At 39.8% G+C, this 25,524-nt stretch overlaps 1 protein-coding gene across 12 annotated transcripts in view; it reads right to left on the minus strand.

The window, feature by feature from the left end:
* LOC136430408 (centrosome-associated protein CEP250-like) overlaps positions 1 to 24,413 on the minus strand; it is a 48,217-nt gene extending 23,804 nt beyond the window's left edge. For 10 of the 12 annotated variants that reach the window (XM_066420988.1, XM_066420987.1, XM_066420984.1 and 7 more), the window contains exons 1-23: positions 24,281 to 24,413; positions 22,187 to 22,664; positions 21,801 to 22,008; positions 15,397 to 15,573; positions 14,358 to 14,423; positions 13,581 to 13,706; positions 13,232 to 13,378; positions 12,810 to 12,896; positions 12,440 to 12,559; positions 11,861 to 11,884; positions 11,353 to 11,478; positions 8,787 to 8,949; positions 8,235 to 8,347; positions 5,780 to 5,833; positions 5,411 to 5,479; positions 5,145 to 5,198; positions 3,393 to 3,458; positions 2,548 to 2,616; positions 2,148 to 2,225; positions 1,641 to 1,916; positions 999 to 1,067; positions 440 to 502; positions 64 to 111 (exon numbers count right to left, since the gene is read on the minus strand). In XM_066420988.1, the coding sequence (XP_066277085.1) occupies positions 64 to 111; positions 440 to 502; positions 999 to 1,067; positions 1,641 to 1,916; positions 2,148 to 2,225; positions 2,548 to 2,616; positions 3,393 to 3,458; positions 5,145 to 5,198; positions 5,411 to 5,479; positions 5,780 to 5,833; positions 8,235 to 8,347; positions 8,787 to 8,949; positions 11,353 to 11,478; positions 11,861 to 11,884; positions 12,440 to 12,559; positions 12,810 to 12,896; positions 13,232 to 13,378; positions 13,581 to 13,706; positions 14,358 to 14,423; positions 15,397 to 15,573; positions 21,801 to 22,008; positions 22,187 to 22,608 (2,625 nt within the window). In that variant the 5' untranslated portion in view covers positions 22,609 to 22,664; positions 24,281 to 24,413. The remainder of the gene's footprint in view (positions 1 to 63; positions 112 to 439; positions 503 to 998; positions 1,068 to 1,640; positions 1,917 to 2,147; positions 2,226 to 2,547; positions 2,617 to 3,392; positions 3,459 to 5,144; positions 5,199 to 5,410; positions 5,480 to 5,779; positions 5,834 to 8,234; positions 8,348 to 8,786; positions 8,950 to 11,352; positions 11,479 to 11,860; positions 11,885 to 12,439; positions 12,560 to 12,809; positions 12,897 to 13,231; positions 13,379 to 13,580; positions 13,707 to 14,357; positions 14,424 to 15,396; positions 15,574 to 21,800; positions 22,009 to 22,186; positions 22,665 to 24,280) is intronic. The other 2 variants (XM_066420982.1, XM_066420985.1) reach the window with 2 other exon arrangements.
* Positions 24,414 to 25,524: the final 1,111 nt, after the last annotated feature.

The following is a 25,524-nucleotide window of genomic DNA, read 5'->3' on the forward strand; positions in this document are numbered from 1 at the left end:
AGTCACTCAAAATCGTTCACGATAGAAATCAAATTTTCTAAGAGAAATACAAAATAGACTTACATGAGGAGCATTCTCCAGTTCCTTTTTCCTGGTCTCCAATTCTGTCACCTTAGGTACAAAACAATAATTGAAATTCAATGAGTGAAAGAATTAAGGAATGGATGAAGGAATAAATAGTAAGTGTATGATTTACCAAATGATCATGAACAGCACTTTTCACAATTTAAAGACAAGCAAGACATCTCCAATGATCTACTGTGACAGTACATTTAACTGTCAGTCCTTGACTCCTTGTAGTTTTTCCAATTCTTAAGACTGGGGAATTTGAAGTGCTAGTGCCCGTACTAGGCTACCCGTCAATGACTTGAATCATGCCAACATCTTTGCAGTTGCAGATATATACACCAAGAGAGTGAATCATACAAGAACATCTTACCTTCTGCAGTATGTCTGTTGATGACAGTGCCAGTGGGGACTCTGGGTCAGACTCATAACTAGCCTGATGAAAAACAAAACTGTCAACTCTGTTGTACAACTCATTTGTCGTATAAAATAAAATGTCCAAGATCTAATAATAGTGGGCAATGCTTTGATCTTAAAGTCATTCAAACAATGTACTAAACTTTACCCAGGTATATATAGTAATGAAGCAAAAAAAATGACTCAGCTATAGGTTATCACCAGCTGTAATTGGTTTAGGAAAAACAGCTTTCCATCTATAGATTTTACCATCAATAGACCTAATCACTGAATAAACTGCCTATTTGTAATTGAGTGTGCTGTGTGGAAGCGCATAATGGTAAGCTATATAGGCATTAACTTAAATTGGCACTAGCATTTAATTACATGTTGGATTGCTATTGATTATTCTTCAAGGAGATTTTCAATTTCTGTGCAACATTATACCATCAGTGAACATAGTTTTTTGCACAATGCTTTGCACTACATAATTCAGCATGTCATTGAATTCTAATTGAGATTAGTAGTGTCCATACCCTGATGTCTTCTAGCTGTTTGATGTAGGCCTTGTGTCTCTCCTCTTCCTGCTCCAAATCAGACAGTCTCTATAGGGACAATCAGTCAACAAGTTATACATTGTAGATACAGTACATGTAAGAAAGCTCATTCCTTCTTGTACGAGAATTGTAAAAGGGCTACAGTTACATTTTGTATCATTCAACATCACTTAATCAACACAATGTTATTTGCAAATTTAAGAATTCACCTCAGAGTCTAATTGAATTTATCTGCCAGGTCACATATATCTGCCACCCTGAGAAAATGATTTCCAATGCAACATCCCCTGGTAAATGACACTCCTGCATATCTAGTAAGGCCCCGGTGATGCTGCACTAAAAATCTCTCAAACACACTGTTTTTCAAAGTGGTGGATACATGTATATATAATCCTATTGATAAATGTCACTAGGTATCACAACCCAATTATTACTGTGCCACACAAGAAATCATGTAGCAATGGATTAAGAAAACAAGCAAAATGAAACCTTGCTGTTAAAACAAGCCTACAGTGTAGAGTATGTTTCCAAATACCAGGGTGACTGTGCAGTGGGCATTTGTTACTAGACAGTAACTAGAAATGAAGAAGAAACAAGGACAAAACTTCAAACTTTCCCCACCTTCTGGGCCTCCTTGAGTTTGTCCAGGTTCTGAAACAGAAGCTCGTTCTCGTAGGTCCGCCCTTGGGTTGAACTCTGCAGCTTCTGCTTCAGTTCCTCCACAATTCCTTCCAGCTTGTCTGCCTGTTGCCTGGCAACGTCCTTCTCTGCCCTGGCCTTGGCCTCCATGAGTTTCAGCTGGGCGTTCTCGTCTTCTAGAGACTGGATCACAGTCGCTGTGGCCTCACGAGCAGACTGGACTTCAGCAACTGACTGGACTTCCAGGTCCTTAATTCTCTACAGGAAATCCATATTGTTAATTAAAAGAATCATTATTACGGAATCAATACATCAGGCAAGATGTAATTTCCTTAGGTGGAAAACGAGGCAGAAAGAAATGAAAACAGATACAAGAAACCAATGCTTCTATTCTATCTCTGCAATGTTATATTATCTTTAACTGTAGTTCACACTTAGTTTGAAAATTTCTAGAATTTGTCACTGACAGTTTGTTTGACCCTTACTGACCTGGTTAGCTGCCTGTAGATGCTGCTGTGTTGCTCCGTGGTCATCTTCACTCTGGGACATCTGCCTGGTCAGAGCAGTCTGTACCATACAGCAGGAATAAGTTACTTCAATCCAATTTGTGCAATGAGACAATTTTTTTTGGCTTGTTAAGACATGTTATACCAAAATCAATGCATTCCTTGTTACATCATATTTCTGATAAGCATAGAGACTTTTTATACCATGGGTTGTAAATTGATCCTGGCATTTACTTTAATCAATGGTTTGTTGCATTGCAACGATTCAGTTTCTGGTACACCCACAAAGTTTAACAAACTAAACATTAAGGTGCTACATTATAAGCCACCAGGGTGTAGTAAATGATTAAAAATTCAAGACTTGAGAAGAACTTGTAACACACCTTTTCCTCTGTCAGTTTCTCAACTGTCTTTCCAAGATCATCTTCTAATGATCTCCAGTGTTTCAGTTTCTAATTTAAAAAATGAAGACAAAAACATATTTTATTAAGAAAATACTTTACACAATTTTGTTCTCTTCCTCACTTATGCAGCATCATCTAACTCTAGACCTGTACATGCACCAAGTTGAACATGTTTTATTTTGCAAAATAATCATCACACTAACTAACAAGTACAGAAACATATTGCAACAGTCTACAAATAATTGTTACAAATTACAAATCTAATGGAGTTATATAAACACCAGCCATAGATTGACAAAGGACACAATGCCATGTAATACAAAATAAACATCTCAATGTTGACCCTCTAACAGGCATGGTGCACCCACCCATGATTCATCAGTGTGCCGGTATGCATCACAAGGGTAACCAATGACTCATTAAGGTAGGGATCAACAAATACCACAAAGCATGTTCCCGTGCACTTCATGTTCATGGATATTAATTGTTATATCGAGGATAAACTCTTACTTATGTCAGTAAGATTACATTATCCATACCTGTTTATTACTGTGGTACATGTATACTGATCTTGATCTTTGTACGTTCTAAATCAAGTGATCTCAGCATTTAATCATATTTTATGTGGAAACACCTACAGGTTAAGTTCAGTCATGATAAATATGATGTAATATCGCACACTGACTGTATGCAGATACATGTACATGCATTATCTAGGCTAGACATACACATAAACAGTGAGTGCCCTCCCCACTCATGCTGCACACCTACATTGTATACATAGTAAAGCACACAGTCTATAGGTGAAAGAAGCGGCTGCTTACCTTATCCACCAGGTCCAGTATTGTCCTGGCCTGCAGCAGAACAAGCTGCTCCTCAGAATCTAAATCCTGAAATGTCAAAACACAAGAGGAAAATAAACAGTTGTGCTAACGTCCGCCCAGCGTGCAACCATGAGAGACGCACGGCAAACATTTGCTGGGTTATTAATAATTAATGTTGACCGTGATCAAATATTCAGGTCCCCATATCCGGACAATGAGCAGGTATCAAAGCAATTGTGTGATTACAGAAGGGAAGTCCCAGTGGAGTGCTGCCATTGGAGAGTACAAACTGACAGTTTAGATGGATTATCCTAACATATCTCAGACTAATGTCCCACAACAGAAGCATTTTATTTTTTTTGTTGATATGACATAACGTGGAGACCATGAATTCAAGAAAAATACAAATGATATGATACTAATTGTAGAGTGACCTTACGGGACGACTGCCTATGTGAACAACCTGATAGGTATGATATAGAGTTCATTGTGTACAAATGTACATAATATAACTTATTCAGGAATTGATCTTTAACCCACTTACACCTGCAAAACAGCTGTATATTATGTTGTCAATAAAATTGTCTGTCCATTTGCAAAAACATGTATGTGCAAAACATTACATCATGCTTTATACACATTATCAGGCAAATTATTTACAGCAGCTAAAACTGAAAGATTTGCACAATGATGTTTAACTCTGTCACTGTTTATACATAGTTTTTGGTGACCGTCTACCAATGATGACATCATATATTGGTCTTACCATTCCTGAAGACATGGTTGGCAAAACCGGAAAAGTTGATTATTTTGTATACACCCTGTGGGTTGTATGTTTCAGGGATTACAAATTTGCATGACAACAGCTCGATCAATAGTACCACTGTCTGACAGACATACTTGTCACATCTGTTGTGGTATCCAGGCAAGGGCTAGGCTAACAATGTTCCTGTCACACATCAGTTTTCAAACAGCAACATTTGGGCAAGATGAAATTGTATGAATCAGGTATTTGAGAAACAGACCATGAAGAAAATTAGAAATTAATACGAATAAAGAAATATTAATTATCTATAAACTTAAGCTTCTTTAAAAACGTGTCCAGATACATAAATTTTATGTAATATCAATGTACCCCACTAATTCCAATTTTATAAAGACCCAGTCATTCAAGGTCAATGACCTTAATACCCCTGCTGCTCATCATTTTTCCATCTAAAACTCATTTGCTTTCACCTGCCAATCAAAAGCTGGCAAATGGTCACAAATATATAGACCATGACATTTCATTAGCCTGATAGAAATTCCAAGATATTTTATTTTAGATTATAAAACCTACAACAGCTGTTACCAGAGTATAACAAAGGAATCAATAACTGGGTTAATCATGATACAAATACTATACATAATCCTGGGGGGGGTATCATGAGGTCACTATGGAGTTGAATAGAACCATCATGTTTTATTCAACAGTTTAAAGTGATAAATATAAACAGACACATTACAACATCATAGAGCTGATATGAAATTGACTGAATTTTGGTTTAGAAAGCTTTTCATGTACTTCATATTAACCACTTAAGATAATAGAATTATGTTCATTACAAGATTTTGATGTCCACTATATGTATGTCAGGATATCATACTTTTACTAAATAGGCAATACATGTAGATACCGTCATCAGGGCTAACAACATCAACTGTTACAACAAAGTGTTATTCTGTGCATTAGAGTGTCTGATTGAGACTCACCTCTTTCTGTGTGACATCTTCTAGCTTTCTCTTCATCTCAAACACATTAATGTCCTACCAAATGCAACAAACAAAATCAGTCAACAAGATGTTTGTACTTTCAAAATGTGAGTAAAGGTGGTGATGCAGAGAGCAGAAATCATGTACTAGGAAACTACAACATTCATTATTCACAATGGCCATTTCTGAATGATTTTAATACAAAATCCTTGATAACGTACACAACATGGCATAAAAGACTACGATCCTAAGAAATTCAGCATTACCTGCAAGCCCTCATCATTGCACAATCTCTGTATGGCACTGTAGTCATCATCACTGTTCGCAAACTGTCTCTGTGGAAGAATATGGAATGACATTAAATCAAATATTGCGACACTATTCATTTGTTAAGCTGATTGTCTCATCATGATGTAAAAGACCAAATTTTGTTAAGATCTAGTAAGAGAACAAGTGTGCAGCGGCTTTTAACTTAGAGAAACAGATCATGGTGCAGCAAGTAATTTGATAAATAGTGCAGATAATCTTAGGCTAGCCATTCTGAGAGTTGTGCACTACACAATACACATCAAGACGTGCCACCAGTGCATCTACCAGTATTTTTGCAGGAGCAGCTACAGTTTGTACAATTATACCTTGGCACCATCTACTGAAGAGGTCTTCTCTCCCGAAACAAAGTCCTTAGGCTCCTGAGGTTAGAGTTTCATTGTTACAAGATAGAAGTACCACCACACCACAAGAAATTTATCATTACAGTAGTATGTCAAACAGTGGAAATATTCTAATAAAAGCACATCAAACACAAAAAGGTGAAAGCTTTGACCAAGAACAAATATCTAAATGCCAAAATCAATAAAAAGAGTTCATGTTGGCAAATTAAAGGTTTGAAGTGGAATATTAACATGATAAAGAGCAGTGACACTCCCTTGGCAAGTTACTCTCATCTCCCAAATAAACATACCCCCCGGAATAAACATACCCCCCGGACAAATTTTCAAAATCTAATAAATGTACCCCCCGGAATAAACATACCCCCCGGAAAATTAACCAAATTTACAGATAAACTGTGTCCGAGGGAAAGAAGATGATAAGGTAGCTGTGGGCTTTCTTTATTCATTTATGCCTGTCTGAGGACCATACCAGTAAAGTGTATAAATATTGAACAGAATAACTGCACACATCTTGTTCATCTTCTGGCTTGCCACTTCAAAAAAATATAGTAGTAATGTTGAAAAATTGGGCATAGGTTCTCCGCTATGAACCCTAACCGGGGGCCAACGGTGCTTTCAAATTCAACAAGTGAAAATATACATGATACATGCATTTTCTACTTGGAACTTGAAGCAAGTGATCAAGGAAAATTGTTGTATATACTGACATAAAATCAAAACACGACAAGTAGTCGCCAAACTGCTCAGTTCACTTGGATGGGCAACACTTTCAAAGTCTACTCTTTGTTTTTAAACAAATGTATCAACATTTAGAACATGGAGAGAAGATTTCAATATCCTGAATATATGGTCATCACAGGTAAGTTATTACTTATTTCAGTTATTTGTAAAAGCCATAGAGAAAAGGAAGAACTATGACATGTATATGATGTAACTTTTTATCTTTCCCTACTTTCCTTTTATCTTATATGCATTGCATATAGAAATATAGATTTGTAAACATTATGATTTGTAAACATTACATGCCACAAATAATTGTGTTGTGTCAAGGACATTATCATATTATATCAAGGACAATATTATATAATGTTCTGGTTTTTGTTGTTGCAATCCAAATGATTTAAAATCCACAAATCACCCTTGTATGTAGCAAAAAACATTAATTTTGAGAAACTAAATTGTCAACAAATTTGTGAGAAACCTCAGGCCTTTTCCAATGTTGCCACAAAGCACAAGGTTCTCATGTTACACATGAAAAGTTGAGCTAGACACAGCGGTGCCGCAGACAGAAAGGGGCGGGGCTAATAGAAAGTTTTACCCATATTCCTAGAAAGCTCTGGTATTCTTTCTGTAGAGGGGTGATCTTTTCTAAAGCATTTTAAAGTGATAATAACGGTGACAAGATTGAAATTCAATTTTATATATAGACTTTGATATTATAATTCTCTTCGTAAAAATGCAAAACATATTTCTGACCAAGGGAAAGGAGTTTTATTTGTACATAAAAAAAGAGTTGTTTCCCCTTCTTCGAAGTGAGCTCTTCCATGACAAAACGTTCCCACGGCCAGAGTCACTGACGTCCAATGCGTTACTCACTTTACTAATACTGTGGCGATTCTCCAAGCGCTAAATTTCCATGTTTGTGGTAGGATTGAAATGTTTTGATATATATTGAAAGTAATTACACAGTTTTTCGATGCTAAGACACTGTTTTTTTTTGTGGTGTTGTTTTTATATTTTCATTTTGGGAAGGACTGTATCTCACGTGAGTAGAGAAATTTATGCGTTAAACGTACTTGAAACACTGTGCGCCACCGGTATGTATATTTTTTTCTGATCAGCGTGCTTTAGTTTACGATGTAAACAGAGACTGTCAAAGTTGTTTATACAAAAAGAATTGCATTTCAAAACGTCAATGTGGCGTCTTATTTTCTCCCAATAACAACGTTGACTTTGTAGTGTCATAGAGATCTACCGATACGTTACGAGTTACGCCGGGATTTCACAAAGGGCGGGTCATAGCGGCAGGGAAATCAACGCCGCTTGGCCGAAAAATAGCGAATTATGAGCAAAAATGCCGGGGAAATATGGGCAGGAAAACCCAAACTTTCAATTTCAATGGGATCCCTGGTTAGCAAAACTCTGATTTTCAAAAAAATAATAAACGTACTGTCCAAAATAAGAACGTACTGGGTGGATTTTGAGGCTGAAAAAAATAAACGTACCGGTACGTTTATTTGGGAGATGAGAGTAGGTAATGTGTGATTAACCAAGCTTCCCCATCCACGTGCAAGCACGTCCAACCCCCAGATGATGGCACAAAGAAGACGCTAAACCGGATAGTGAGTGAGTGTGTGTGGTTAAGGAAAGAGCTGTGAACTATTAAAAGACTCATGGGTAAACCCCATGGAGACAGTACCTTGAGGAGTGGTGAGGAGCGCTCCTTCTCCTCCAGCTCCAGGATACGGAACTCCAGCAGCTCCATCTGCTCCTCTGTGTCTGACACCTGGTGCTGCAGCTGTTTCTCCACACCTGATGGATGGATAGTAAAACCTTATTGGAGCTACATGTACACATACTACATACACCTGCCTGGCGCGGTTGTTACCTGCCTGGCACGGTTGTTACGGCTCCCACAGTTGAGTCTTTCCGCACCAGGCTGGAGGCCTGCCCGCCTTAGCCTGGGACCTCCTCTCCCCCTACTTTGCCCCTAGCGGGGTTATTTGGGGGTAGCCGAAGTTGAAGTTGAAATGTACGTCATCATTAACTTAAAATCTTTTGATTTTCTGTTGACTATCTTTTTATCTAGTCTTTATTTCTTACTATTACAGCACGACCGGCTAAGACCAACATAACTGCTCAACAATAAAGGTTTGGATTACCTTTCTCATTATTTCTGCATTCAATATGCTACTTAACAGGGAAGGAATTTGCCCAACTTTAGTCAACATAAAAAGAAACAGTATAAGACCTTCTAATTCCTGTATCCTGTCCTGCAGCTGTCTGTTCTCCAGGTTGAGCCTCTCCTTCTCCTCCACCCAGCCCGTGTCCTGCCCCTGGGTACTCAGCGCTCGCTGCAGGTCCTCGATCTTAGCCTGGGCCGACAGCAGGTCGTTCTGCAGCTGGGCACGCACCTGGTTGCCATGGAATTGGAGAAAAGGGGAATTTTTGTAGACAGGTGAATATCAATAGACCCCTTTCCAAATACCGCGGCCATTTTGAATACAGGCCGAGCGCACGTGGTTCGAGCGCGGGAAAAGTCAACACCCGGTAAGACCAAGCCTGCGGTAAGGCGTCCCCAATAGAAACCAGCGTTGAGTCATCTTCGGCGGCGAGATGTTCTCCTCCTCGGTGAAATCCATCCATATATTTGCATGGCTCAAGTAGATGATATTGTTGTGGACACTTGCACTCGATATCGGCCAGTAAAATTGTGAATTTCTGCTCCTTTTCCACAGTTCCTGCCGGGATGTTGAACGCGCGCTACAGTGATCGAATGCTTATATGTTTACACCGCGTGCTTGTAGTTTCCCTAATAATGTTAGCTTAAGTCGAGAAAAATCCCACAAAACAAACACTTTTCGGGCTGGGATCCTTGTAGCTAAGTTTAGGTATGACTCTTGAGCCTTTTGGTTGTCGTGACAATGCCAACATCATCTTGAAATTACATTAGTTTGAGGGAGGGCCGTGTTTTCTGTGCAGCGTTACATCGACTTCGCTCAGCAATATCTGACATTTCCGCTGAATTTAATCCCACAAAAAAGACATTAAGATATAGGCATGAGTTCAATGTCCTTTTGGGTACAAATTTGGCAGCATTCCGGCGGCTTTTAGACGATCTTTTCGGATTCCAAGAATTTAGTCTTGCGGACTCCAAGTACGTGAGTGAAGGTGCGTTTTCCACTGTATCTGACGTATCTTTAAATCATTTTGCGCGGCAATATTTCAGATATCTGTTGACCGGATGGAACCCAAAAAACGTTAGATAATATTGACTTGAGAAGGGAAGGACCTCAGGCCGATATTTTTCCTTTTTTTGTGGGGTTTCATCCTGTGGAAATCGAAAATAGTTCCGCGAAAAGTGATGTAATGAAACGCTACAAAGAAAACACGCCCCCTGCTTCACTCACGAACTTCATCAAACTAATCTTGGCACTAGAATATCGTCAAAGTCAAAGGAGCCACCGAAGTTTCGTCAAATTTCTATACTCGCAAAGCCCTCAAGCCTATATTTTCACGTTTCTGTAATATCATCCGACGGAAATTAAGATATTACGGCGCAAAGTGAAAACACTCCATCTTCACTCACGTACTTTAGGTTTTGATATTTCAGAAAACTCGTCAAAAGAAGCCGCTGAAATTCTGCTAAATTCCTAACCAGAATTAGACTCTACCAGTCTCCACGGGTTGCTGGGAAAATAGTAGCAATTGGCCAAATAGAGTCAAATGTATGAAGGGGGTCGGCTATGGAGATGGGGTCCAATATTGCAACCCTCCATGGCCAAAGTCCCCCGGCAAATGATCTCCCCGTAGCCGGCGCGGGTAGTCTGGTAGAGACTAAACAAAAATGACCTTAAGCTCAAGCCTACACGTCTTTTTTTGTGGGATTGCATTCAGCGGAAATGTCAAATATCGCCATGCGGGGCGATGTAACAAGAAAGAAAGGAAAAGTTAGACAGAAAAGAAAGAAAGGCTAGACAGAACACACGACCCCCTCTCAACGCGTGTTTTCCCAGGCGAAGTTGGCATGGACCAAAATTACGGTCACAACCGGTAAAATTCTGTATATGTCTATCTAAGTAGCTATAAGGATCCCAGCCCGAAAAGTGTATGTTTTGTGGGATTTTTCTCGAATTTAGCTAACGTTATTAGGGAAACTACAAGCACGCGGTGTAAACATATTAGCATTCGATCACCGTAGCGCGTGTTGAACATCCCGGCAGGAACTGTAGAAAAGGAGCAGAAATTCACAATTTTACTGGCCGATATCGAGTCCAAGTGTCCACAACAATATCATCTACTTGTGCCATGCAAATATATGGATGGATTTCACCGAGGAGGAGAACATCTCGCCGCCGAAGATGACTCAACGCTGGTTTCTATTGGGGACGCCTTACCGCAGGCTTGGTCTTACCGGGTGTTGACTTTTCCCGCGCTCGAACCACGTGCGCTCGGCCTGTATTCAAAATGGCCGCGGTATTTGGAAAGGGGTCTATTGTGCAATGCCCTCTAGCAGTAGGATGCAGTACTGTAGACATTAGGTCATGACTGGCTTGGCTTGAAGATGACACAATTGCATGCCTTTTTGTAAATCGCACTAACATGGGAATGAGACTTCAAGGCTCCTTAATGGCTCACGTTTCAAGTATAACTCAAATTACGAGTATACATGTCATGCATCAGCACTGCACCGTACATTACCATTCATACTGTTGTTGGTTGCCATGAAACAACAGATCCAAAGGTTAACATTAGACATATAGGTTTTGGGTTCTCCTGATCATGAAAGCAATGGAGTCAGACTTTGTTAGTCTTACCTTCCCCTCCCTCTCCACATCAGTGGTAGCTGCCAGGTGCTCCTGCAGCAGCTGGAATGCCCTCTGCAGCTGCAGGTGCTCCTGAGTCAGCTGCTGCATGGACGCCTCCAGCTTGTCCTTTTCAGGCTAGACAGAGAGAGGAAGAACAGGATCAACATTGTATAAAGTTGTGGAGGCATCCAGTGTGACATTATGTTTGATCAATTAAAATCTTCCATTTATTAAAGGAAAACTGTGTGGAAAAAAGTAATTTTCTTTTATGATTGGGTATACGAAGTGAGATCAGACTCTTCTTCAAGTGAAATATATGGGACATGACTTCTTCTACATGTATGTTGAGGAAAAAAACATGTTTCTGTCACCCATAGTATACTTTGTTGTTACAGTAGGAATATTAGTTTTAACCTTTCGGACCACCTCACCAATTAAGCCACTATACCCCTGGTTAATGCAGCCACTTTGACACCAATGCATAATTAGCAAATCTGTGTTTTTAGTGGTGACTTACTGTCTCTGAACCAAAGACTGAACTCTGCAAAGATAACAGTGATACAATGGTTATGGTGCTGCGTTAGCGACTTGTTCAAAATGTGTATTATACTTCAATGGTGCAACATCCGCATCATGTCCCCTCAACTATCTGTATCTTTATAGCGTTTAACTGCCCTTTGGTGTAACACACCAACTACAACAATCACAACACCTAGATACACCTGAGACCAGTGTCAGCACCTGGCCTCCTGTGATAAAGTTTAGTTTGTGGGACTTGCAGAGTTTCCCCTGATGCTGAGGGAAACGCAGGGATCTCCTATGTACGTGTAGTTTCTTCTGGGCAGCCATGCAGTAAGCAACATAAGAACACTCTTAACTTGTAATATTGTATAATATCTTTCTTAAATGGGACAATTTTACTTTGTAGTGAACCAAAGAACAAACTTTCACAAATCATTCTGGACTACTGGTTTGTTAATTCTATCAATCTATCTTCAAAGTCGTCATTTTGCCATGGCTTAAAAAAGTGACACTAATGTAAATATCATTAGTTTTGTCAAATCAATTTAAATCTGTGTTGGTGCACTGTTCTTACATCTTCAGAGAGAGAGATGTCCAGTTCAGAGTTGGTGTCGACAGAGAAAGTGGACTCAGAATCCCAGGACATGCTGGCCTCCTCGTCGTATCCAAAGTACGTCTCCACAACACCACGAGACTGGTGATGACAAGGTGAGGATATTGTTATTGGAATCTCTGATTCTGACACACATTGTAGAGCTGACATTCAGTATTTGCAAAATGGGACACGCAAAGGTTATTAAAACATCTAAATTTTCAAAAAGACCTACAGTGTTCTGATTTTTAAAAAAAACTTTGTTGTGACCATTCTACTTTACAATTAAAGAAAGCATGATGTGCACAAGAGTAAAGAACAAGTTAACACAAATTTAGACTGTTGGCAGTACCTTTAAGTTAGCTCCTTTCTTCCTGGGGCTGGGCAATTTGGACTTCTTTTTCCTGAGTGAAACCAACTCTCTCCTCTTTTCACTATCCTGTTAGAGTGACACAGTAAGAATGTTAGAATGTAATACACAGTACATAACGTGTCATTGGCTGATAGAGTGAATTAATAAACTAATAACATTTTTCAAGTCAGTTATGGTGTCTTTTTTAAGTTATGCATGTCCATGTAATTAAAGAAATGTGGTATAAAAGCAGAATTTTTTCTATTTTGCTTAGTGATTTATACTAGGGAAGTCTTTTTTAGAATTCATTCTTGATGTTGACTTACAGCAGTCAGTTAGCATGATTGTACCACTAGGTGTCTTTGGTTGTTTTGTAAAGTATTATGATGTTTGTTTGTTTGTTGACTTGTTTGTAAACTTACAGCTATGTGTCTCTTGAGGTCTGTGATGGTGCCCTTGAGCTGCTCCAGGTCATCAGTGGACTGAGTGAGGCTGGACTGGGAGTTGGACCTGCTGCGAGTGGACGCCTGCTTCCGGAACCGTGTGTCCACTATGTCTAACTGCTCTCTCTGTAGGGAGGAAAGGTCGTGATTGACTGTTACAAGATGTAGACTGAAACATTTTATCATTTTCAGTCAGTGAAAGAGATCGAGTTAGAAATTCTAATCTTCCTATGACAACAGCCTTTGAAAGGGGAAAGAAAACACAGGGAAGCATGAATGTTTAAAAAGGGGTTAAATCCTACAATCTATGTCAGGGATTTTCACTTACCAGTCTGCGGTTCTCCTCGTCTTTACTCTTGACCGTCCCTGCCAGCTCGTCCAGCTTTCTCTCCAGACGCTGGTTCTTATCCATCAGTGGTCGTACCTGGCTCTCTAGTTCCTTCACCTGTTTTGCCTGTAGAAGAGTAGTCAGGGTGTCATGTCAACTGCCCAGGTACGGAGCTCAGGGCACGTTAAAGCTATTTTCAATTTACCCTGGTCCAAAACAAATCTATTTTGTGTCTGTTTCTGCCCCAAAGGGTAAAACTACACATAGCTACTCACAGATATGTAGCAAGACTTGATCTAATGTTGTAAAGGCATAGTCCAGTTCAGAGTTGGTGTCAACAAAGGTGGAGGCATCCCACAATCTGCAAACAAGGTACCAGTTTTGTGGACAAGAAACAGGCCCTGTTGCATTCATTCAGCCACTTTGGTTAACGGCCAAAACAACCAGGTGGCGGTGGTAATTAAAGTACAATTAAAGTCAGTAATTAGATGGTATACTGTATCCAGACTGAACTGGGCTAAAAAGGCAAGCCTTGCTGTCTAAGCCACTAAATTACTGGTATTGTATCAACTTACAGGTTATATCTTTTCACAATCACAACTGTAAAATTGGACATTGTCAACTGAAAGTTTTTCCTAAACAGAAATCCGGCTGTTAGAATCTGGGGACTTTTTCACCCAACAATGCAGTTGAAACATTTAGTGTCACTCTTGTCATGTTAGTGTTTAAAAGTAGTTTCCAGCAATTTCTGAGGAATGTTGATAATCACGGACTCACCATAGTGGTCTTGTCGCCCTCTAGTTTCCAGATCTTTCTCATCTGATCTTTCTCCTCCACAGATCCCTGGAGTGTAAGACAGGACAATTCTGAATTAGACTTTCTCATTCACACATCATGGAAGATTATGACATGGCATTGAAATGACATAATATTATAATTTCATAGCATGAGACAACGACTTTTCTGACACTTACATGTGGGTCATTCATACAAATATTGAAGACAAAGCAGAATGAGCTGAAGCATTATTTACAAGATTGATGCTATACATTAACAAAACAAAAACTTTATACTACAGTTGTATCTATAGTTATGAAAATTACATTCTGTAAATTCATACAGAATTTATTGCTACAGTATGTAAAATAAAGACTAGGTAGGTTCCTTTATAACAAAATCAAAAACTGTATTCCAAGGAAAAATAGGATCAAAGAACAACTCACATATCTGATAGGTCGTCGATATCCATGGTAAGACTAGGGAAGTTTCATTAACTCATTTAGTACCCTTCATCCTTCTTATAGTAAAACTTAAGTCTTAATTTTGAAGGCAAGGATTGTCCTTACTTAACTGTACACCTGCCAATACAAGCCTGCTGTACACATGAACAGGAAAGTACCACCTTGTGCCATCTCTCTCAGTCTCTGATACTTGTCTGTCCAGTTTTGAAGTAGTAACACAATACCCAGTTGTGCTTTTAAAAAGATTAAGCCATAATTATACCTGTGTACTGGCTGTTTAACTTCATTCATACCCAACTTAAGAGGTGTTTTTTCTCACATTAATGTCAGTCAAATAATCTAAATGATTTCAATCTTGCATGGAAAGACTGTGCACAAAGAAGGCACAGTTTTTTTCCAGCAGAAATTTCTACAGGTATGTAGGATGAATGAAAATCCATGGGATCATACTCCCACAGTCCCACTACATTTTTTGGTACCAAAGAAACAGCAAATTTTTGCAGTCCTCTGTTCACCCATGATGATGCAATCATATAATGTTATATAATACATCACATCTGCATGACCTGACTGACCTCCACAGAGCCTGTCCTCCTCCTGGGTGTGGTCCTGTCAGGTGAGGTGCTGCCCAGCTGCATCTGTCTCTCCATCTCCTCCCTCTCCACCCGCAGCTTCTCCGCCTGCCCTGCCTGGCCGCCCAGGTCCTTCTCCAACTGCTCTATCACATGTTCTCTGCTCTTCAACTCATTCATCTGCAGAAACAAACACAGAACAGTATGGATTGATTACTGATCTGTACAAACCATGACATCTGGGAATTGTTCCATCAAAGGTTGAGTACAAGCATTACTAAGAAAACATGTTTATCTCCATCTATGCCAGACGATTATGTTTTATACTACTACTAGTGCCACTTCATTTATTTTAGTTTATTAGTTTATTGGTCAGTTGACTGTATTTATATCCTTTGGACTCATTTCGGAAGCATCTTGACCTAGATGCTCTATAAAAAATGTCTACTTACTAAATGATAATGAGCTGAAAGAACTTTAAATGAACTTTAAAGAAATAAGCAGAAGCTACAAAAGAACACTAGGTCTTTGTACAGTAGAATTGTGCTCCAAGTACAGCACAAGTTGGGTGGACACAAAAAAGAAAAGACCCCAAAAGTAAAAAGAAAGAACCAGGAATGCTTGCCATACTTGTAGACACAGGTACATGTACTATGTACACACCTGTGCCTGACTGGGACAACCCTCCAGGACAACATATTTGCAAATCACTTGAGCTGAGGCATGGGTCAGGAAACAATAGGAAAACTGAATGGAGTTTGCTACAAAAGCATTGCCGAACGGCTGGAAAAATAACTTCACACGATAAGGAAAACAGGTTTATTTATCTTTCCTGATTGGTGTCGTAGCAAGTTACACACTTACACATAAACAACCTTGGAGCTTGGCAAAAAGTTACTGCTTTAAGACCCATTTGTTTTACTGAATATTTTACTAAAGATAACAAAACAGTTGCTATAGAATGTTTAAGAAAGTGGGAAGTGACTTCCCCTCCTTGTGACCCATATTTGCTCAGTTTTACAGAAACGACCACTCACAAGAATCACAAAACACCTTATCTCATTTCATTGTTGTGCTCTGAAAGCCTAGAATAGCCTGGGTGTTGGGTACACACTACTCTGTTTGACCTCGCCAGACTTTTGTGTTGAAATCTGTATTTAAACTGCTGTGCCTACGTTTCAGTCACCATATCAATCCGTAGGGGTGAGCTTTCACCTGTTGGGGACAGGTGAGGCGTGTTAACACGCTTGACAACACAGAAATGGCGGTGTACTCGCTAGGGTTTCAGTAGCAAGTCGGCTTAAGTTACGTGCAGGAATGGGTTCAGAGCATCAGCTGTCAAACACTGGGGGTGTTTTTTCATGGTGACTGGCTAATCAGGAAATGGACTGGAGACAACAATGCAGCTAATTACTTTCAGAACCTGAGTTAACATCTAGCTGCTTAATGTAATGGCATAAATCTTTTTTCCCATTCACCTCAGTTGTCCTTTGGCCTCTTTTTAAAAATAAAACTCCCCTCTTCAGTTTCTAATAACACCACAATGAAGAAACTTTCTGAATGAATAACTTATTTTCACATACATGTAGTCTACCGGGTATTTTCCCAGTGGACAGCATGTTATCTGAGCATATTCAGGTCAGTCAACAACACTCAACTCTGTGAGCCTGTTGTTGCTTGGCTCTCAGTAAAGACCTCTTAGCTCTAGGCAGTGTTGTTATAGTCCCCTCAAGCCTCGCCTACCATACAGACCTCACACCACTCTCTACAGGTGTCAGGTGTTCTGTGGACTCAGCACAAACCAGACTTTTAACTTAAAACCACTTTGATCTTCAGAAGTTGTCGTAATCCGGTTTTGTTGGCGTACCTTGGAAGGAAGTGGGCATTTGTCGTTTTCACTGCAGGACCACAGAAGCTAAGCAGCCTGGCAAGAAAAACTCTGCATTAAACAACAAGTGCCTACTTAGCTCTGAAGATTATTTTCAGTTTCTGTTACTTTCGTCCAAAAGAGTAGCAAATACGGAAACTAGAGATCTATCATCAAATTGACATACCATCTCAAACCATAGCCATGTATAGTCAGCTCAGTCAAGCACATACGTGCAACCCTAAATAAAAGCCCAACAATTTTGACTGTGTTAGACTTTGATGAAGGTTAGACATCCAAGTAATAAGATACGCCAAAAATAGTTACTCAAGCAACTGACTGGATAGGATTTTGACAAATTTCATCCAGTTGTTTGAGTAACTATTTTTGGTATAGTTCATATGGTAAATTACGGTAATTAAAACTTTATAGCTTCCACAGCCTATTTTTGCCTGTGCCATACATGTAATGTATGGTTAGATCAAGAAGAGTATACCTGATAGGTAATCTGATAGCTTATGGACACACTAATTACGGTACATTCAAAAACATTCTATCACCATACACAATTAATGTGTGGTGCCCTTTGGAATCATGAAACAAGAATACCTTGAACCCCCATTTGCTTGTGCCTGAGTCCTATTGAAGTAGATCACAGCTGACAGCCCCATGACAGCTTGCCTGTATACTACCGACAAAGGTCTATTCTAACACAATAGGAAACGTGTCATCCTAGCCTTCAGAGACTGTATTGAATATACTTTGGCCTTGGATCCATTTCAACTAAATCGACAAATAACTTTGTTAATCACAACAGTCATGACCTATCATCGTGCACTTTGGATAGGATATAGACTATTGTACATGTCTATTGAGAAAACAAAGAAAGACAATTTAGAAATCTGTAAATCTCAGTTACATGTGTATATAAGTTGAGACCAACACCTGTAATACAAAAGCAGGTGCCCACATCGGAGACCATCAATTATGCATGAGACCAGCATACAATTAGGGAAGAATGGGTCGTGGCCTCAATAAATCTGACTTTATTACTCAAGAAAGCACAGTAGGTTTAAAACGCAGGGGTTAGACAGGTATAGAAGACAAAGTATGCTGTAACATGCAAGTTTGAACACAGGTGAAGATTTTGTAATACTACACTTATTTATCTTTTGTCTATGTATAGGTCACAAGCAGTCAGACATCCAGGTCACTAGAATCTCTTGGCAGAACAACTTTTTCAAACTACTGTTTTCTGTCCTGAACAAACGTTACAAGAATCTAAGAACGTAAGAATTCAAATTTGCCATGTACATTTTGAACACAATCATATTCAAACAAATTACTTGGTGTAGAGTCAGGAAGTGACTTGTTCAAATTTTGATTCAGCCTTTTAAAGGCATTGGAATGTGTTGGTAAAGAACTAGGTGCTGAAGGTGTTTGTGACACTTAATGCAGAGTTTTTTCACAGACCCACTTCAATTGCTATGGTATACAATGTAATTCTGCACGTAGGTCAAGGTAATCAATATGATTTAATACCAATGATTCTTACCTATTGGGTCCAGCTTCACCCTACCCACAACATAGGTATCTACACAGCAGTATAATGATCAACTTTCAAGCTATCATACAACAGTGCAGTGCTTCCTACATGTATGTAACAACTTACCAGAAATGATTGGATGCAGCACGTTCTTCAATCAGCAATAAAACAACATTAGTCTGTGTCCCCATAGTTTACATGACTTAATTCCGTTAATATGACAAGGTCCACCTGTTTGAAAGTACTCGGACTTTACCCCAGCACACATGACAAGCAGATAAACAAGCGGGAGAGAAGGGTTCAGAGGTCAATGACAACTTTCAGCACTAGAATTCTGAATGGAGGTCATGGGCATTCTGTCATACAAAACATGTAGCTTTTGTGTAATATGGACAATACTGTACCAGTGGGATTTATAGATTCAAAATTCTGCGTAAGCTATAAATGTCATGGATCATTATCATATCAATTTCACACTACTCTGCCTTGTGCTGAATTATCTCACTCCACAACAATAACAGCTGGCCCCTCCAGGGCTTGTTTATAATCACCATGACAACAAACTGATTTTCTGGGTGGGTACACCATGTAATGAATTCCCAACTAGCTACTGAGACACCGTTTAGCATTACAAACTAAAGAGCTATAAGTTCAAACCAATTTCACCTACAAAAGAAATTTCTGTTATATAGTACTGTACTGTGACTGTTTACAGGTCATTATGGGGCATCCATGGTTTTGATAGTACAGACTACAGGGACATATTTCTGCACAACAACAGAGTTTACTGTCATCACCACAGTGGGTGCATTGTCCCACAGTTTCTGTTGACCTACAAACTTCTTGAATACATTCTTTACAACGTTGGCAACACAGCACTTCTCAGTAATCTCCAAACAAAGTAGGGGATTTTATCAGGCAATGCTCCGTGACTTTGAAGTCTAAGTCTTACAATAGTTACATGATGCATTTCCATAATTCAACCCTCTGGATCTGCTATGGGATTAGGAAGTAATACCACTTTGATAACTTAATGGTCCTTCATCTGTACCTGTAATATTGAAACCTGTCCAACTAGATTGGCTTAGGGGACCTTCTCAGAATATGATCATGAAGAACAATCAGATGCAAACAATGAAAGAGTGCCACTGACATGTTTTGTCCAATACATGTACATGTATGAGAATGTAAATATATTAGATGTGTGTCACTCACAGACCAAGGAGGATAAATTGCAAAACTAGTAGACTTCACTAGTGGAATGAGAACAGTACAAAAGGCATCGGATAGCCATTTAGCAGCTGAAGTCCAGTTGGTTACACATGTACGGTTACCTAATTAAATATGATGGAATATCATGGTAAAATCCTATTGAAATATCCCTACCAAGCCAAGGTATTCCATACAACACAAGATCATGCCAAGATATCAAACAAGACACTGATTTCAGCCAGATAGCTATAGAGTGAAACATACTGAATTTACCCTGATCTGTAACAGCCCACCTGGAACATTTCAAAAATGGTTTGAAACTGTCCCCTAACTGACAATACCTTTACCTTCTCCTTGCTGCCCAATCCCATAACCAACACAGATATGGTGCCAGATGGTTACCTTAGCAGGCAGAGGGTTAAACTATGCTCCTGTAACAGCTTCCTGCCTTTTCTTCCCTGATCCCCCTCTTTACCCGGGGAAACAGGGCCCTTTTCAGAAGAATGGCAGTGCGACAAGTAACATCACAGACGAGGACAATGGAATGGAATACCCTGTACACGACAACAGGATCGCCTTATTATCTATGTGCCGCTTACATAGACTGATAGAGCATTGGAATGTGCTTGAGCCTGAACACAGCAAGTCAGGTGTTTATTTCTCTGTGTATGGTAGATTTACCTCCAATGGATAGGTTTCTCTATAGAAAAATATTACATTTATTTACTTTTATCTTTTTGTAGAATAACCCTACAGACCCACCTGTATCACAACAAATCACAGGTGTCTGCAACAGGTGAAAGGTCAAAGGTTGTAACAGATAAATCAGAGAATCCCTTGTACATACAAAATGTACTAGACACTATGGATGTATTAGTATTACACTGTACCACCACTTACTATTTCTACATTCAGCCCACACAAAACCTTGTTCAAAACAGGTGTCTTTGAGTACAAATTGTTGCTGCAAGTAAATCAGGTCAGACGCATGTAGCACAGAAAGGATGCATTCTTGCAACAAAATTACCTGGACAGCTGATGGCTTAATAGGGATCCTATCAATTTGATTTATAGTGACAGATTGTAATTAAGTAGCTCTGCATTTTACTCTTTTTTTTCTCTTAACTCTGATTACCATACCCCTGGATAAAAGCTACATGGGGTCTCTTGCTACAAATGGGGTTGACAATTTAACATTAGATCTTTTGAATGTGGCAAACCAAGCATGGCTGTCCACTGCTACTCTGGCACAAGAAGCAAAGACTGACCTAATGACTTAAAGATGCACTTACCCTTACACCAGAATGTGTGCTTTAATGCATAGTCCTGCCATGATAAAGACCTCCTTCTTTGCCCCCTAAGTTAAGATTCTCATAACTCTGGTTGAGCATTGGCTGTGCCTTTGGCTATTTACAGTGACTGGCATAGACTTACAGCAGTTGCTATGGTGACCATAAGTTATAACCCTATCATTACCAGGCTGATTACCATGATACACCTGACCCTATTGCCTCGGGCAGCTTCTCACAGCAATTAGTGACCATAGTTACAGCCACAGGCATGCAGGGCTGACTGATATCTGAACTAAAACGAGCTTCTTGCTAGGAGACAATAGAAGGTATTTTCATAAATTATTTCAGAATGAAGTCTGGGCATTTTCCAACATAGCACTATGTTCAGTCTTGTAACCCCCGGGTTACAGCAGAAAGTTAAGTGTATTTTCATTGGCATGCCAATGACATACCTAAACATGACGTGTAGATGTAAGTTTTACAAACTCACCAGTCTGCGGACTTGTTGGTCTGCCTCCTTCCTGAGCCTGGCTGCTTGCTGCTGTAGCTGGTCGTGAGCCTGCCTGAGTTCTGATGCCTTCTGTCTGTCAGCTGCAGTCATCGAGCTCAGCTCCCCCTCCAGCTTCTTCTTACCTTCCTTTAAGGAGGTGATCTCCTGCTGTAGCCGAGACTTCTCTGCTTCAAAATTGCTGTTCAACCTACGGGAGTTCAAAAATCATCTTAGTCCAACTTTTAATCTGATACATTTTGATGTCCTGTGCATCGAAATCGAGTGAAAGACCATGGGCTACAGAAGAACATTTGTACTAAGCTGACAAGCCATCAACAGAATTTCATTTGTTATTTTTCCTGTTCAGATAAATTAATTAGATTCACCTGTCAGTGTTGGCTCCCCCCTTCTGAGCAGCATTCAGCCGAGTCTGCAGCTCTGACCTCTCTTTGTTAAACATAACCTGCATCTGTTTAATCTCATTTTCCTTCTGTCTTAATAACTTCTGGACCTCTGCATTGTGCTCCTTGTTTAAAGATTCCCGTAGTTTGGAAAGTTCTTGCTCTTTCTCCAGCTGAAGCTGATTTTTCACAGCTTCTACCTTCATGGCCACATTCTGTTGTTCCTTGTCCTGTAGTTGTTTTATCTTGGCAAACCGGTCACGGTGCATGTGTCTTATGACACCACGTTCACGTTCAAGGTCGGCCTTTAAGCTGGTGTTCTCTATCTGTAGTATGTCCACAGAGTTCCGCAGGGAAGCAATGGTCATTTCTGTGGGGGACGGAAGGCTACTGCGGTTGAAAGCCATGATGGAAGGTTGGGTTGTTGGCTGGACGGAAAGTTTGTAGACGCAGACTATCTTATCTGCGGACAAAACAACACTCTGTCAATGGCATATACAAAATTGCATAAATGTATCATATTACATCTTTTGACAATAGTGATAATCACCATTTCATAAGCTAATTGTGCATCTGAATAAACACTCAACTCAATTATCAATCCATCCATCTTACAAACAAGTTTTTTTACGACAAAAATAACAGCATCAAGCAATCAGCACTTCCCCTTTCATACATACTTAGTCTAGTACATTGTAGTACATTTTACATACCAGAAAAACAACCAGATACAAGAGCTCTGCTGTGTTAGCCTGGACCATGTGAATATTGCAATGATGATATCAAAATGATCTCATAGGTAGTATTCCCTAGAACATTGCTTTTGTTTCATGTCAAACAAAAGACAAACTAACTACAGATACAAAACGTTGTCTGCTTTAAAAATTGTAAGATTTTTTTTCGAATTCTGTCAAGGTAAATCTGGTACTAGACATGTTAGACCCATGAGCACTATTGATTCACTCCTGCCTGATGGAAACAGATTTAATCTAAATTAAATCTAATAACTTCCATTTTGACTGTTTGACAACTCATTTGGGACAATTTTCTGCAAATAATTGATAATAGACCCACATTTCCAACATTGTCTGCTGCCTATTGTACAGGAGTGTCCCAAGTGGATTCATCATTTACATATCAATAGTCTGTCCCAATCAACTTTTACTGCTTGTTGTACATGTTGACAAGCCAGCTAATTGATAGCCACTCCAGACAATGTGTATGTAGGAAATTGAATATCTTTCCAAAAGCTCTGGAAGATGTTTCTAACAGTGCAGCCAAATCAGTGACATACTAGTAAAAAAAAGTTACTTCTCCTTCACCTAGGGCAATAGGTCAAGGACAGGTAAAAGCACCTTGCAAAGCTCAGATGTAATTTGATATTTAGTAAAACTGTTACCTTCGCAAAAACCACAGCAATCTAAATGGTAATGATTATTGTAAGCATGTACCCCCTTGATTGAGTTTCATTACTAACAAATGAAACAATTTCCCTGTTATAAGATATTAAGAAGATGTTATCGGTGTCTCCGTTACGCCCCAGGCTAAGATATGTCAGGTAAACAGGTGAATGGGAATAACTATTTCGTAATGGTTTCTATCAAATCTTAGGGTATTGTTGCCAGTTATGAAGAGAACGTGATATACTGTAAGTAAAATGTGTACGTGAACAATACTACTTGCGTAGTCTTTGGTATAACATTTTGTAGTGATCGCGGTTATCTTATCACTCATCGGTGCCCCCCTCCCTCTTACGAAAATCTGACAGACGACGCTTCGTTCGTTGTTGTATCAGAAACACATTCACGTGCTAACTTCATACATCCAGTTTCACTTAGCTATGTAACTAGAACTGATCACAACCTGATAACTTTGAAAGAACGTGCCTATCTGTAGGGGGAAACGGTTACGTGTTTGTCAATATATGTGGTACGAAGATACACAAACAACGCATCATCGTGTGGAACTTGAAGACAACCACACGCTCTCCGAGTCTCAAATCCCCCGCCACTGCGCTAGGAGACGAACCCTACATTCCACTAACACACAAATAGTGCCATGGTGACATGATTTACGTACCTTGGACGGTTTTTCCTAGCTTGTGTCTCTTCAAGGCGAGTAACGGCAAGATTTGGTGCCATACTACATGCCGATAGGACGTCCCGAACCTTCCTCAAATCTCCCCCGTAAAGTTTACATTCCTGACGCGTCACCCCGGAGGTACGGTAATTTAACCCCCCTCCGCCTACGCGAAATAGTACCAGTCAATCGGACATCCTGTAAGATTTTGAACAGGAAACGAGAACAATACAATTCATTTGCAACCCAAATTCAGTATCCAGTATCATGCTGTATTTCCAGCGTCGATTGCGTCCAAGCCTTCTAAAATGTATCTTTGAGTTTAAACTTATCTGTCAGGATAACACCTGTTTGCGAGGCGGAGTGGTACGGGGACACGCCCACAGTCACCTGGGACACCTTTACCAAAGGGCGGGTGTACGCCAGGTATGCGTCAACTCGGACGCGTGCCTCAAGATCGTCACGGGTCATGGGTTACTTGCAAGGCGTCCTTGTCGTAACACCACGTTTATTTTCACGACTTGTTTGACTGGCTATGTCACGTTTCGTTGAAGGGATGACAGATGGAATAGAGTTTTTTTTTTCGGGCGTTAATCATTTGTTGACATAACGAAAGTGCCCTCTTTTCTTTCTATCTTTCCTAAAACTAGACCTGTCATTGCATTCACGATATACTTGTACTAGAAGTTAGCATCTAGACGTTTTACACCTCATGATCATTGGTTCGGCTTTGTGAATTTGGTAACCCCCAAAAAAGTGGTTGAAACGGAGGCGTCTAGCGAAATTTTAATGAGGTGCACCATATAGCGAAATGGCGTGCACATACTAAATTCAATACACTACCAGTTGTAGCAAGAAAGCAAAGAAGAAGACCCCCCCCCCCACACACACACACACAAGTACAAAAATCCAAGAAGCGAGTGATAATTTTCTAAAAGTTGTCCTCAGCTTCCGTCTGCGCAAGGACATTACATAATACATAGGATGTCCTTGGTCTGCGTGATATCCCTATCTGGGACTTTGCAGACTATGAACTAGACCTAGAACTGCACAGACGTAGACGATTAACGTTATATCGTAACGAAGGATTATACATAAAAGGGGGAGAAAGTCAAAGATAAGCAGACGCGTCTTCAGATCAATATTGCGAAATTATGCGCGTGCTGAATATTTCAAAGTGGTTAGGGTGCTAAGGTTTTTAGCTGGTTAGCTGGGTTTGTGTAGGAGGGTTCGGGCCAGGGCAG

Source organism: Branchiostoma lanceolatum, chromosome 3 (assembly GCF_035083965.1).
Source record: "Branchiostoma lanceolatum isolate klBraLanc5 chromosome 3, klBraLanc5.hap2, whole genome shotgun sequence".
NCBI classification, from domain to species: Eukaryota; Metazoa; Chordata; class Leptocardii; order Amphioxiformes; family Branchiostomatidae; genus Branchiostoma; species Branchiostoma lanceolatum.